The sequence below is a fragment of the Protopterus annectens genome, chromosome 4.part0 (genome assembly GCF_019279795.1).
Source record: "Protopterus annectens isolate FY-2018-M chromosome 4.part0, PAN1.0, whole genome shotgun sequence".
NCBI classification, from domain to species: domain Eukaryota; kingdom Metazoa; phylum Chordata; order Ceratodontiformes; family Protopteridae; genus Protopterus; species Protopterus annectens.
The window spans coordinates 1,368,895,609-1,368,910,761 of NC_056733.1; the positions used below are offsets into that span (position 1 = coordinate 1,368,895,609).

General features: G+C 36.6%; 1 protein-coding gene across 1 annotated transcript in view; it reads right to left on the bottom strand.

Annotated features, from left to right (window-relative positions):
- Nucleotides 1–15,153, bottom strand: part of TGFBI (transforming growth factor beta induced) — a 270,562-nt gene that overhangs the window by 126,523 nt on the left and 128,886 nt on the right. Inside the window, exons 6-8 of the mRNA XM_044069218.1 lie at nt 8,209–8,355; nt 1,680–1,821; nt 348–560 (exon numbers count right to left, since the gene is read on the bottom strand). Of these exons, the coding sequence (XP_043925153.1) occupies nt 348–560; nt 1,680–1,821; nt 8,209–8,355 (502 nt within the window). The remainder of the gene's footprint in view (nt 1–347; nt 561–1,679; nt 1,822–8,208; nt 8,356–15,153) is intronic.

Sequence of the window (15,153 nt, forward strand, 5' to 3'; positions counted from 1 at the left end):
ACACCAGAGCTAGAAAAGAATCACCTGGAAGTCTCATTCATATTGATTGTGGCTTATAAAAGCATCTGTTTGCATTGGTACCACAGTTTATGAAAGATCATCACACGTGTTACGCTTTTTTTGTTCAGTAGCAAAAATATTGAACATTCCAACTGAATGTAAAAAAAAATTATGGACTATCAAAAGCTGGATAGATAAATCTGCATTATTTATTTTTCTTCTGGGAGTTACGGGCCAGCATTTCCTCTTATAAAAATGCTCATTTAAATGAAAATGAGAATTTATGTTGTACTGTTTTAAGTAAAATATAGAGGTGTAGATGATATTTAAAAAATACGCCAGCTTACCTGTATCAGGAATAAGCAGTTCATTGATGAAATGGACCACTCCATTTGTAGCCAGAATGTCTTTCTGTGCAATAATTGATCTGCCATTAATAGTCAGGCCACCATCACTGCATCCTACTTCCAGATGGGTGCCATGAAGTGTCTCCATGGGAGCACCAGAAATGATAGCTTCTGAGCACTGAAGGTTCTTCAAAATGTGGTAGTTTAACAAATCTGCAAAAGAGTATGTAAGTATTTAAATAGTCAGTGTATAATTATCTCAACTGAACACATGAATAAACAGTTAGTTTATGCACCATATTATGAACTGTAGTACAAATATTCTCACATCTCATTGTTAAATTGTTTTCTTAATACTTAAAAAATGTAATTATTGGATAATAGTTTTAGAAAGCTTATTGGGAGTTTATTTGAGTTTCTTTAGTTAGATTTTATATATATATAAAATACGGGTCTACTACTTTACAATGAATTGTCACTTAACCGAAAGCGAACATTAGAACCCCACTTCAGCGGCAGTGCACTTCAATGAAAGTGCGCTTTTGCTGAAGTCTAGGCACCTGATTGCCTCACAAATAAAAAAAAAGTATAACAAAAACATGCTTTTGCAGGGGGAGGTGCACCTCCCTTCTAGGGGGCTGTGACCCCCACACCCCCTACTTAAATGTAACAATTCTGAGATTGCACTACAGCGAGGAAAAAGGAATATTCCCATTCCAACCTGTATTCTGATCTCCATAGTCAGTTTTAGAAGTTTCAGTACTTCGAACAAGTTGATTCATACAAGTGAAGTTTGAAGTACTGAAACTTTGACCAAAAACAGTAGACCCATATGTATCAATGTCTGTGCATATATGTAACATATGTATGTATGTTTATATAATAGGGAACTGGATATGGGCAACTCCCCCTTTGGTCAACATTTTTTTTTGTCAACAAAATTTAGTTGACTTCACAGATGGTTAGCAGGTGTGCAAGATCACACAGTTCTCAAGGTAGGGAAATATGCCCTTTCTCCAAGACTGCACAGTCTCACAGTTAGTATACTTAATTAGCAGGGGATGCTGTGGCAATTTTTGTTCAGCGCATGTGTAGTAGCATTTCGATGTTTGGAAAATCAATATTTTGTTTGTGGGCAATTTTGTGAACGTGACGTGTGTGTGTGTGTGTGTGTGTGTGTGTGCGTGTGTGTGTGTGTGTGTGTGTGTGTGTGTGTGTGTGTGTGTGTGTGTGTGTGTGTGTGTGTGTGTGTGTGTGTGTGTGTGCGCACGCGCGTGCGCATGCATGTGTAAGAGTGTGTGTATCTGTGTGCTTCAGTAAAGCATGGTTTACCTTTCAAAGCTTCAGGATCTCCAAGAATTCTATTTAGAGTTTGTTTAGGAATCTTCTCAAATGCTTCATTAGTTGGTGCAAAAAATGTGTACTGGCCTTCACTTTCAAGAAGTGTAGAAAGACCTGCAGCAGCAACAGCAGCCTAAAAAATAAAATAAATCATTCCCATGTCAGGGTTAGAAATAATGCTCTGATAGAGTCTTACAACTGCCATCCAAATTCAAACACCTACCAAATGATAGCTGCCTAAGCTACAGTTGCTACTCTAAGTCAAACCTCTACCAAATGGTAACTGAGAAAACTAAACAACAATTCTCTGATATCAAAAGAAGTCATAGGTTCAAGCTTCTGTTTGTTTTATTTCCTTACCTTTAAGTTAAAGGCTTTCAAACTAATGTGACAATGCATATATGAAGGGTTTTGTTAAAAATTCATAAACTAATTATACATTGCTATAAAAAAGATGGTCTGAGCATGTTAGTACAAATATCTTTTATTACTTTGGTTCTATGCAGAAAACAAGTGAAGTAGCATCAACATCATCAGAAATTAAATAAAAGTCAGAAAAATAGCTACCACCAAATGCAAGTCTCCAGGCCCAAAAAACAAATATAGTCCAAATGTAAACAAACCAAAGAAGGACCAGGAGCAGGCTGCAGATTCCACTTTCAAAGTAGTTTATTCCAGAACAGATGACATCCAAACACAAAACAACACTAGCTCTTTCATAGGTGTGTACCCCACATCGACAGGTGCAACAATGTTTCATTTAAGCATCATTTTATACTAGAAGTGCTGGGGTACACACCTATGAATGTGCTAGTGTTGTTTTGTGTTTGGATGTCATCTGTTTTGTTTAAGCAGTGTTCTCACACTTATCATCCACAACCTATTAAACACACACTGCCTTTGTTACTCCAAGTCAAACTAGTCCACTAGTTAAGCCAAAGTCCTAAATCCAGCTAGCCCATTTCCTTCCCAAATATCACATTCAGAAAAATATTGCCAAAATGGATGGGCAGTTTTCCATGATTTCTCCTGCTTGATTGATATGAGCATCGTGAGACAATGTAGCATTTGCTTCATGTATACTGAAAACCATTTACTCCTAAAGCAAACTAACAACCTATGAGAGAGATGCAAATACACTATGCAACTGGAGTCAATTTTCTCACTTAAGAACAAATTAGGTATCAAATAGGTTGTCAGCACACAGACTTGACATCTCATGCAAACCTCACCTCTCACATAAAATAAGGTCATGACACATAAACCCACATAGGTGGAGGTACTCACTAAAGGCCTACCAAAAGAACAGAGACTTCCAAATGCACACCACCCACACTCACTATGAAGCAAAAAGAAACTACTGCACATATCAACACACACAGCCGTGTCGCAACAAATAAACCCCTCAGGCAAAACACATCAAATGTTTCGGTCATAGGCGACTCCATAGTGAGACACACAGATGTCCCCCTCACCAGCCTGGACAAGGAGAAGGTCATGGTCAGGTTCCTCTCAGGTGGCAGGATCCAACAAATCATGCATGCCCTCAAGTCACTGAACAGCAAGTACCATTATGACTCTGTCATAGTCCACGTTGGAGTGAATGACATGAGATGTACATCTCTGGACTATATAAAAAGGGACATGATGGAACTGTCTGATTATGTGTCCAGACAGCGATATCCTTAGCCCTAAACAGTATCTTTCCATCACCCAGGATGATGACCCAATATAAAGAAAGGCTGACTTCAACAATTGGCTTAGCTTCTGGTGTCAGTCCATGGCATTCCAGTATCTGTCAGCCTGGGAGGATATGATAAACAGATCTCGCTGCTTTGCTAGAAATGGTCTGTACCTGTCCTCCCTAGTCTTTCAGATACTGGGAAAGGCCCTTTTCCCCCCACAGTGCCTCTTTTAGGCAATGTCATAACAACAAGTTTCCCAGTGTAATAAAATCAAATCAAAACAAACTCAGGGTCATACTGCTTAATGCTAGGGAGTTTAAACATGAAACTACAGTCCCTGGAAGCACTGCTCACCTTGGAGGATGATGATATCTGTACAGTTACCGAGACATGGTTCAAGGCTGCTGATAGCACCCCAGCAGTGCAAGGCTAGAATGCTTTCCACACATTCAGACCTCAAAATGAGCATGAAAGAACCAAAGGTGTAGCTGCATCGATCTTCTTTAAAACCAAATATATTTTGAGACTGGTCAAACAGCATGGCTCTCTCGAACTACTCAATGTCCAATTAACTACTGGGAAAGTACCATAGCACATCATTGCTAGCTATTGACCCCCACCATGAACCAGCATAAGCACACTGCTTACCTCGATTTACTGGAATCCCTCGCCATACAGCCCAACACCTTAGTCAAGGGTGTTTTCAACTATCCTTCTAAAGACTGGGGGACATACATGAACAAAAATATGATCACCCAGAGGTCCGTGGACTTTGTTAACATAAAGGCTCTGGAAAAGATAGTCTGCATCCCCACAAGGGGATTTTATGTTCCAGACATCGTACTCACAAACAAGGGGGGAGGTCACTGTACTTCCCCCATGCGTGATGGTTAGGTCAGACCACAAATCAGTCTCTTTTGAAGCAAGTAATGGAATTGGCACCCTTGCAAGAACAAAAAATATAAAAAACTTTACTAAAGCTAACTACAGCCTACTAAGTGATGGTATAAAAAGCTTCATACTCCGGCAATTGCAGACAACAATGATCACTATGCAGAAGTGTATGTAAATACCCTGTATAAAGACTTAAGTGGCTGCATAAACTCTGCCGTACCTGACCGGATGAAATCTAGGCCTTCCTGTAAAAACAAACCACTGTGAATGACTTCAAGTGTAAACAGATTATATAACAAGAAGAAGAAACTGCTGTCCAAAAGCAACAGGGATGTCACTCTGCAGAGGAAGAGTTCCCTCCTAAGCCTAAACAAGAAAATCAGAAATCTTGTGATGTCTTCTAAAGCAAATTACAAAACTAAAATCACATCCCTAGCTAAGGATAATCATAAGGTACTCTTTAACTACATTTAAAGTTTAAAATTGAATGCCCAGCTATGTGTCAAATTGGTTGTAGATGGGATCACTCATACTACACTGGAAGATATCAGCAACCTGCTAGTTGACAGATTCAGCACAAACTTCAACCCCCTATCCCCACCTACCATATTTCAAAGCATACCTGACACCAGCCCTTTGCCTAGTATCTCCAGAGAAAAGGTCATCTCTGCACTCGCCAAGGGCAAAAAGCGAGCCTCAATGGGACCAGATGACATCCTAAGTTGTTTACTAAACAATCTAAAACATGACCTAGTCAACCCACCTGACATTCTCTTTAATCATAGCTTGAGAACTGGCTATGTTCATGCAGAATGGAAAACAACAACAGTAATTCACCTGCACACAGGAGTGCCATCAACTGATCCTGGGAATTACATACCCATAAGTCTAACCAACCTCATCTGCCAGGCCATGGAAGGAATTATCATGGACCTTATCAACAAGGACATAGTTGACCTCCAAATGTTGGACCCAACCCAGGTTGTCTTCAATAAGGGTAAATCATGCTTAATAAACCTGGTAGACTTCTTTGGAAATGTCACCAAAGCCCTGGATTAAGGCAAGACAGTGCACATAGCCTATGTCAGCCTTGTCAAGGCTTTTGACACAATCCCCCCTGGCATCAATGAGAAACTCTCCAAGCTGGGGATTGATTAACCCCTGTGTTACTAGATGGATAGCCAACTGGCTCTCTGACAGAACACACTCTGTCAAAATTGGTGACTCCACCTCCACCAGTAGAGCCATCACCAGTGGAGTACCACAGGGGTATGTGCTGGGCCCTTTACTGTTTGGCATCTATTTCTCAGAATTCCAGGCCAAAGTAGACAGCCTCTGGCTCACCAAGTTTGCTGATGATTGTAAACTGGAAGCAATAATTGTGTCACCCCAATGGTATCAAAATAATAAAAGGGCTAATACACACAAATGATTGGTACAAAGCCATGGTCTAAAACAAAATGCAAAAGAAAATTCTTTATTATTCCTATGGCAAAACAGAATTCTCTACTAATTACAGTATTGACAGTGGCCCCCTGAGTTCCGAATCAGTGATGCAAGACTTGGGAACACAGGTTAATAGCAATCTGATCTTCGACCACCACATTTCCACAGTGGTACGAAAGTCTTCTACATAGCACACCTCATAAGCAAGGGCATAACATCCGGGTCAAGGGATGTTATAATTCTACTGTACTCAACCCTCATTAGGCAGCTAATAGACTATAATGCACCCATTTGCATGTATCTCACCAGACAACTGCAGCAAATGGAGAGATCTCAGAGGTTTATCATTAACAAAATACAGGCACTCCAAACCATGATCTATGTGGACAGGGGGAATCCCTCTCACTTTACTTGGGTTTATATTCAGCCATCGAATATAAAAGAGCATCAAACGGCATTTCTCATTGAACATGTTATTCACTGAGCTGTTCAAGTTAGATTGCATTATGGTAAGGATGAGGAAATTTGCCATTTCCCACAGAAGTGCAATCACGGAGTTGGTATATATAATTAGTGGGGGTGAGGGGAGCACAGCCCCCCCCACATGAGGAGATTCTCTGAATGGCATTTTTGATGTAATGCCTTCCGGCGATTTTTCCTTTTGATGGCTGAACACAGACCCACTTTACTCTGTACCTTACAAGCTGCTGAGAAGTGACTATTGCTTGATTTATAGGGCAATCTCTGACCCACCCCTAATGGAAATGCTGAACATCTGCAAGTCAAATGGCATAAGAATCAATCATTCTAGGGATCTCACCCTAGCTTGTGACATTAACAGATAATGCACGAGAGGCAGATATGTCTCCCAGAGATTGCTGCTTCTCTGGAATAGAATTCTTATTCACATAAAAGAGAGCTTCTCACTGACCCTATTCAAAATCTACCTAGATAAGTGATGGGAGACCACATATTGACCCCTGGAGATGCACCCTTGTACTCTGTGTACAGTGGTAGCCAGTGTTGATCAAACAACTGATCTGTTCATAAATTTATTCTGTGAACTACCCAAAAAGAACAAATGTTTGGATTAAATATTATGTTCTCTACAGAATTTTCACTGTGTGATTTTTGTAGAATATAGTATTGTTTTTGTATGTGGATTTATAAACAGAAACCCACAGTTCACTTCTTCATGCCATCTTTCATAATTTAAGATCTACAGCCTTCAAACATCACTATATATGGTCTAACTGGGTCTACAGAACCTGTTTTCAGCAGATTCCCGGGGGAGGAAAGTTCCACATACAGTACAATATAAATACAGTATAAGCCAATGCAATACAGATGACATTAGAAACACTATACAAAAATAAGATGAAAGAACAAACTATGTTACAAGTGTTACAATATTTACTATACATCTAGACAACTCTATAGAGTTAAAACATCATAGACAATAATAGTCACTCTCCCCATACATGATAAATAGTGTCCAAAAAATAGCACTTAGGTAGTGCAATGTGTGACATTGACTGATATACTACATGAAAAATAGAATGTTAGTTTCTGTTAGGAGAACAATAGCAAGAATGTTAGTGATGCAGAAAGATAGAGAGAGAGTTAAGAAGAATAGAAGAAATACAGCCTGAGCAGTAGCTTGTGGATATGGTATAGATGCAGAGAAGGAGTTTGAATAGTCTCAGGATTTTGCAGACTGTGTGGGATTGAAATGTGATAGAAGTGTTGGATGAGGCTAGTGTGAAGAAGAGGAAGAGCTGAGTATTAGGCATGCGTTTATGCAGGAGCAGAGCCATGTATTTTTGAGATGAGGCTTATGCACTACTGCATTCGCATAAGTGTCTTTGAGTATCCCATACACTTTTCATTTTGTGTATGACATTCTGATTTTCGGCAGCATAAATGCCAAAAGAATGTTGTTCAGAAAAATGATAGTAAACAGTTTCGAGAGATGTTATAATGTATGTTCAAAAGCATATAGGTTTTTTGAAAGCATAATAGGGAATTAATTCTGTTATAATTAAATGAGACAGATGGTCCTAGCTATTGTTACTCTTGGTTTATCAGCAACCTGCCGTAATGTATACCTTTACTGTTTTATCCTGTAATAAACAAAGTAGATCCTTGCCTTTTTACACATGCAACTACAATGCTTCTGGCTAAAGAACACTGTAGCCTCTGGGCTATATGCTAAAATACGGGCTTACTACAATATGATTCATACTGCTCAAGTACTTTCAAAGGAGACTGATATGTAACATCTCACTAAGAATTTAACACCTTAGTTGTACTGGGATGATCCTCCCCAAGTTATTTACCACTCAACATTTATTATTTTGCAACAGAAAGACAAGTTTTCTAGGTAATAACATGTGAATCTAGTCAAGGCAATGTCCAAAACTGCTATGGGAAAATTCTTAATACATAATGTGAAGTGTGTTGGCATTTAGATTAAGTTACTAAAAATAACTTACTTGTACTTTTTCGAGACTATCATCATTTTCAAGGATCTGATAAATATTGTTAGTTGCAGCAGTGATGACCTTGTCAACTACATGGACCACTCCATTAGTAGCATGGTGATCTGTTTTTATGACTCTGGCACAGTTCACAGTAATTATCTGTAAAAGAAAAAAAAAACAAGAATTCTGTTATAACCTGAAACTGTTGAACTTTGCTTGTCAAATAGGTGTGTGTGTGTGTGTGTGTGTGTGTGTGTGTGTGTGTGTGTGTGTGTGTGTCTGTGTGTGTGTGTGTGTGTGTGTGTGTGTGTGTGTGTGTGTGTGTGTGTGTGTGTGTGTGTGTGTGTGTGTGTGTGTGTGTGTGTGTGTGTGTGTGTGTGTGTGTGTGTGTGTGTGTGCGTGTGTGTGGAGGGGGGGAAGTGTATTTGTGTGTAGAAAGATGCTTTTGAGACCGAAAACAAGATGGTGGAAACAAGGAAACACTTCCCATGGTCTTTCAAGGGTATTGCCTAACATTCCAATGTAAGATGACACAGCATTAATGCAATACTGTAACTGAATTTGTTGTGCGTATTTTTTTTTTCACTTTACATCATACAGCATAATGTCATCAGAAACATATTATTACCTAAATGTGATGTTTTTTGCCATGATATTCTCCATTTGAAGGCCTGTATCTTTGCTCTTATAAGATGTTAGCATCATTATGTTTTACATATACTTCATTTAATACTGTCTGCAAATAGAATAGCATATTTGCCCTCTCCTTCTCACTCTGCATTTTGCCACTCACATTCTCTTAGAGAAGTATATATATCACATAATAAGCATGTGCAGATTATGTTAGATATGCCATCATGCTGAGAAAAAATATAGATAAACACAATTAGATGCCATTTTCTGGGGGTCTATATCACATTGTTGAAAACCCAAATTATTGATTCACTATTCAGTGAACACACTTTGTCGAAACTTCACTCCGTCGAATAGGCATTTAATTGAAGTTTTTCACAGAGAAAAACAACACTTGGCCAACCTATCTACCATCACAGAATTCTAAAAAGTTAAAACCCAAACAAATGGGGTTCTGTGTCCCCCAACTCCCCTGACTAAATATACCAACTATGAGATTGCACTACAGTAGGGAAAAGAGCAAATTCCAGATGATGGCCAACTATTGTTTCTCCCTGTGAAAAACTTCCATTAAATGGCCATTCAATGGAGTAAGGTTTCAACAAAGTTTGTTTGCTGAATAGTGATTTGACAGTTTGGGTTTTCAATGATGTGATATAGACCCTACTTTTTGCACAGACGAAGGAATAATACCTACTTCTTTCCCAATAAATTTTATTGGGAACATCACAAGACATGTACCATTACACATTGTATAAATTGCACCTCTTCTTGCTGCATACTGATGCTTATATTATTATTATTATTATTATTATTATTATTATTATTATTATTATTAATTTTATATCGGTGGCTGTTTAAACCATGTTCACTGAAATTGTCACAGGTTTTATTATTTGCCAACAGTATAGAAATTATAATATTGTTCAAATATTTTAACATCTGGTCTGATCTAGCAACAATACTTCTCCAAATAAATAAATACGCTAACTCACCAAACTATGCAAACAATTGCAAACTTTTGAAAGACATTAGTAAACTACTCCCTCCTGATAGCATTTTAGCCACTGACAGTGGTGTACCTATACAATAGTTAAAGTGCTGAAGTTTTGTCAAATAATAACATAACAAGTTTACAAAGACTACAAAAGCAGTCAGAGACAGCCTTACTACTTTTACAAGCTTTTGAGAAAGACTACGATATATGGATCACTTTCAGTCTTGGTTCTTAGCATCTGAAGACTAATTATTACTGACAGCTATTAATTTGCATTCTAGTCCCCTTATATCACCAGTCTTATTAAAAAAGTAATGTATATTTTTATCATCAACTACATGCTTTCTCTTTTATAGTTCCAGAATCATGGACTCTATCCAGTGACCATAAGAATACATTTACAGACAAAATCCATCAACAGTTCTGCTCTTACATGTGTCTACTTCCTTTTATGTTTCTCATGCAAGGGTTTTCTAACACCTCTTTATGAAATACTAAACAATCTCTTCACTTATTGAAGAGTTAATGAATTCACAGTGAATATCCTTGGTAGCATAAAAAGATCAGTCCGTTACAGCAGAGTACTATATATACATTAGAGATGACCAAACGTGACACAAATATTAGTATTACTACACAAAATAAATAGTTACTAAAGTGTTGTATATCAGAGTAGTAAAATCAATATTTTTATTCTCAATTTCTTCCATATCATATCTGACTTACACTAATGGGCAAAATTTAATTTGTGATATAAATTATGTTAACTCCTACTCAAAATGTGCATTTTTTGTAAGTGATATGCAATTATATCTTCAAATCATATTACTTCTTTAAGGTACCTAATTAATATAGTAAACAATTAGAATAAAGTCACAAAGAAAAAGTCAAATTTAGATCAGTCAACTTTTTTTAAGTGTGCAACATAATATAGTAACATTCCTAGTCATGGAATAGATTATTATCTCATTGAATAAAATAAACCACTTAGGAGTTAATGCATAGAAAATTTAACAGTGTTTTCCTCTTACATGTTGATTATGCAGTTGAGATAGATAAATTGTATTTCAAGTGATTGAACACATGAAATTCAATCTTCTAGCTAGACCTTCCATATTAAAAATAAAGCTGTTCTCAAAAACTATTATACTTTGTTAATAAAAATATTCCACAAATGCCAGCAGTTTATTAAAAAAAACTGTTTTCCTTCCCTTTTTACTGAGCAATAAACTTCATAAAAATGATCTTCATCGACTGATAACCAAAAATCAAAAAGGCCTAAAAACTGACATTACAGATTAACTAATGTGCATATTTTGGTGAATCTTGCTTCTTTAAATATCAATGCATCAATATTTCACATCAAAAGATCCTTCACTTTGGGTATTCCCATATAAATAAATACAATAATGTTCCAGGGTTTAAGCCTTAGCCCTTCAACACTGCATTTCTTAAATAAAACCCACCTTCTGTTTTTTTTTCACAATTGCATAAAATAGTTAGGAACTTAACCACTGACCATGGGGGGAAAAAAACTATTTACACATCTTGTGGGTAGTCTAAATATCATAATTAGCACCAAATTTTATTCACAAGAACTTTTCATGTGATGCAAGGAAAACTATCTAATAATTTAAATGGCCTGGGTCTAGCTTCAGCATCATGACTTACTACGCTCTGAGGTTTAAACCCATAATCATTTTTTATACTTGACTCTGGCAATCTAATTGTGATGACCTCAGTGACTAAACAGAAATTGCACAAAGTTAACTCTTTGTTATTTCACCCTTAACAGAAAAATGGTCTATCTTTATTCATAAACAAGTAATAAGTTCACACACATTTTCCCATACTTGCTTCTCAAAATAGTGGTATGAACAGCTAAACAAATGTGGTTTACAGATGGAGTGGGTGAAATATTGGAAGAGAGAGATAATATAAATGCATGTATTTTGCCTAAACTATCACTGGCACTTTAAAATTTTGCTAAACTTGCATTTCACACAACCTAATTGCTGTTGGGATTAATGGCTCAGACTTTAGTTTTTTTTTTCCCTCTGTCTGAATAAGACAACTAATGCAGGGCTCATATTTTGTGAGTGTTCCAAGATAAGGCCAATCTGGTCATTATCACTATGTCTGCCTTAAATAATAATAATAGTAATAGTAATAATAATAATAATAATAATAATAATAATAATAGCAGTTAGTATAGTAGTACTTCCAATGTGACTGTTAAGGAAGGCAAACCAGTTATTTGCTTTATATCAGCATGGAGTATATTAAGATTATTATTATTATTTTATTTTGTTTAACCTGCAGAAATCTGTTTTAATGTGATCTCAAATCATACAAATTTACATACAAGCTTTGGACATTTTTCTGAAATACTGGACAGATGGGATAGGTTTAACTGTGGCTGTACACAAGCAGTTGTGCAGTTAGGGTGGGGCGAAGAGGGGCAACTGCCCCATGTGCAAAGTGTTGGGGGGGGTGTGATTAGACAATCCTAAACTCGAAGGCAATATCAGCTTTTAAAAAACTGTTTTGCATTTGTGGTCAAGCCTGAACACTCTAGTACTTCACGTGTGATCTAAACTTTATGCAGCAAGCAGTTTACAAAAGTTTCAAAGTAAAAAAAAAAAATCATTATTTTTTTGTTAACTAGAACCAGAATGCTGTAGTACTCTGTGCAAACATGATATAAACTGTAGCAACAGTTTGTTACAGTTTATTAGAAGATTTTTTTTAGTAAAACATTAGTGCTTAATGCTCCAGTGCTCCATGCAGGAAGGGTATAAACTGTAATAACTGTCTGCTACAGTTTATAACAAGAAGAATTTTGTTTTAATAAAATGGAGAAGGGTTGAGACATGGCACAAAGATGGGACCTCAATGGCTAGGTAGGAGGAAAGGTGGAATTGTGCATCTGGTCATCTACCAGTTGAGGGAATGTCTGTTTTTTTTTTTTTTTTTTTTGCTCTTCAATGGAAGAGTTTGTGGATGGGTATGGATCTTTAATATGCCAATCTATTATTTTACTAATGCATGCTACATTTCCATCCACATTTCTCTAGACCTCTTGGCATTCCTCAGTATGTTAATATTAGAATTTCTCACTTACACACAGACACAGATACACACTATACACTAAACAATGGTAGCCTGCTTAAACTGCACAGAAAATATACTTGCAGATATAATTGTGAGAAAGGTTTACATGAAGCTGTACTCCCACATCCTTGACTTATACATATATATATATATATATATATATATATATATATATATATGGGTTATCTTCATTTCATCGACAGCTCATTTCACTGACAAACAAATCAGCAAGACCAGTTTACTGAAAGTTCATTTCACTGACAACTCATTTCACTGAAACTCATTTCATCAGCAGTTATATATGGCATGTTCCCCACTGTATTGCGATCCTGGAGTTAGAATATATAGTAAGGGAGGGTGTGGGGGTGTTTTAAACTTTACAGATGGATACTTACAAGTGCAATGAATAACTGTTTTGCAAAAAATAATATACAATCAAAGTATGTGGGGGGGATTCATGCCCCGCACCCCCCTTACTATATATTCTAACTCCAGGAATGCACTACAGTGCGGAACAGGCCATATATAACTCTCTACTTTCACCAAAACAGCTTTTAATGTGGGTCTCTCAGGAGGACATATCTTTTCCTCTATGTAAAAGCAACTGAAAAAAGAAACCGTCAATAAAATAATCTCAACAACTTGTCAGTCAGTAATTTGCATGTTGGATGAAATAGTGTAAATCATTACATTATATTTCATAATTAATTACATCGACTGTAATGTAAGATAAGAGAGATGGTCGTGACATAAAACTCTTAAGATCAAACCTGAAAGGATGAATATAATTTGGGAAACCAGAACAACTGTGTATAAACTTAGGAAAGTTAAGAAGATGGAGAGAAGGATGATATATATGGTGCAGCTGTATTTACTTTTGTCCAAGTCAGGATTAGAGACTTCCAGTTCATTACAATATGGAATCAGCTATGAATGATGCATGAGGTTGAAATAGGTAAGGCAAAAGAAGGGCCAGCCTACTGAATAACATGTATAAAGAGAAGAAACACATATCAGAGACTATGTTCTATTAAGGTTGAGCACTTAATTCATTAAAATAGAATTTAATAATGGCACATTTCTCAACAAAATATCTGTAGGATATCAACAATTTCTCAATATAAGGATAAATATTTTATTTATCACGCTCCTCTAAGCAAATAACACTTTTATGTGTGTGTGTGTGTATATATATATATATATATATATATATATATATATATATATATATATTATATATATATATATATATATATATATATATATATATATATATATATAGCCTTTATTTATACTTCTTTGGCATTATTCAATTAATCCATACTCTGTTAGCCATCATACATTGTTCTGAAGGTCGTTTAGAACTTAGAAAGCTCTTTTGAATACATTTTGATCCTATCTGTGTTGAATAGCATGGTAGGGGATACGGTCACTGCAGATCAAGAGTTACCTGAAAATGTAAGAAATACAGGCAGTCATCCAACATGATTTCATTAAAGGTTATAGAATACTTTTGTTAATTATTTTGAGTATAAATAAATATTTGGTCTGGGGTATGGCATAATGGTTAATGTATTTAAATTGCAGACACAAGGAACAGGATTTGATCCTCTCCTATGAAAGAGAAATTGGCTAGGCTTAAAATGGCCCACAAGGGCAGTCAGCCTAGTACATGCATATGAGCCCGTAAATTTATATTCCATCAGTTTTCTAATAAGTTAAAGACTTTAGCTGTACTGACAAGTGCAAAAGAAACATCTCAGTTTCCCATGCCCTATAAAATAAAAATCCAAAGTGATACTGTCGTGTGATTCTTTAATTGTCTGTCTACATTAATAATACCAAGCAGAGCCCCTCTTTGGCCATCTTCAAGTGAAATCTGGATGATTTGATGGGTAACCATAAAGTCACCCCGGGGGCTCCTCCTGTGTCTCTCTTGGACAGGAGAAATATGTGTTGATTTTGGAAACAAGGGTAGAACTTGGGTAGGCATGTAAGGGCCCTAGGGCCATTAGCCTGGTAATGTCCTATGATCCTGTAAATGGAACATCCTATATATTTACTGGCAGTGTCATTCCAGTGGAGCTAGGAAGATGAATCCTATAGGGACTAGTTCATGAACCTTAAACTCAGAAAAGCAATGTGAAAAAGTTACTTTATGCTTACAATCTAGGTATTTATAGATTGCATCACCACATGTCATTTCATCAATT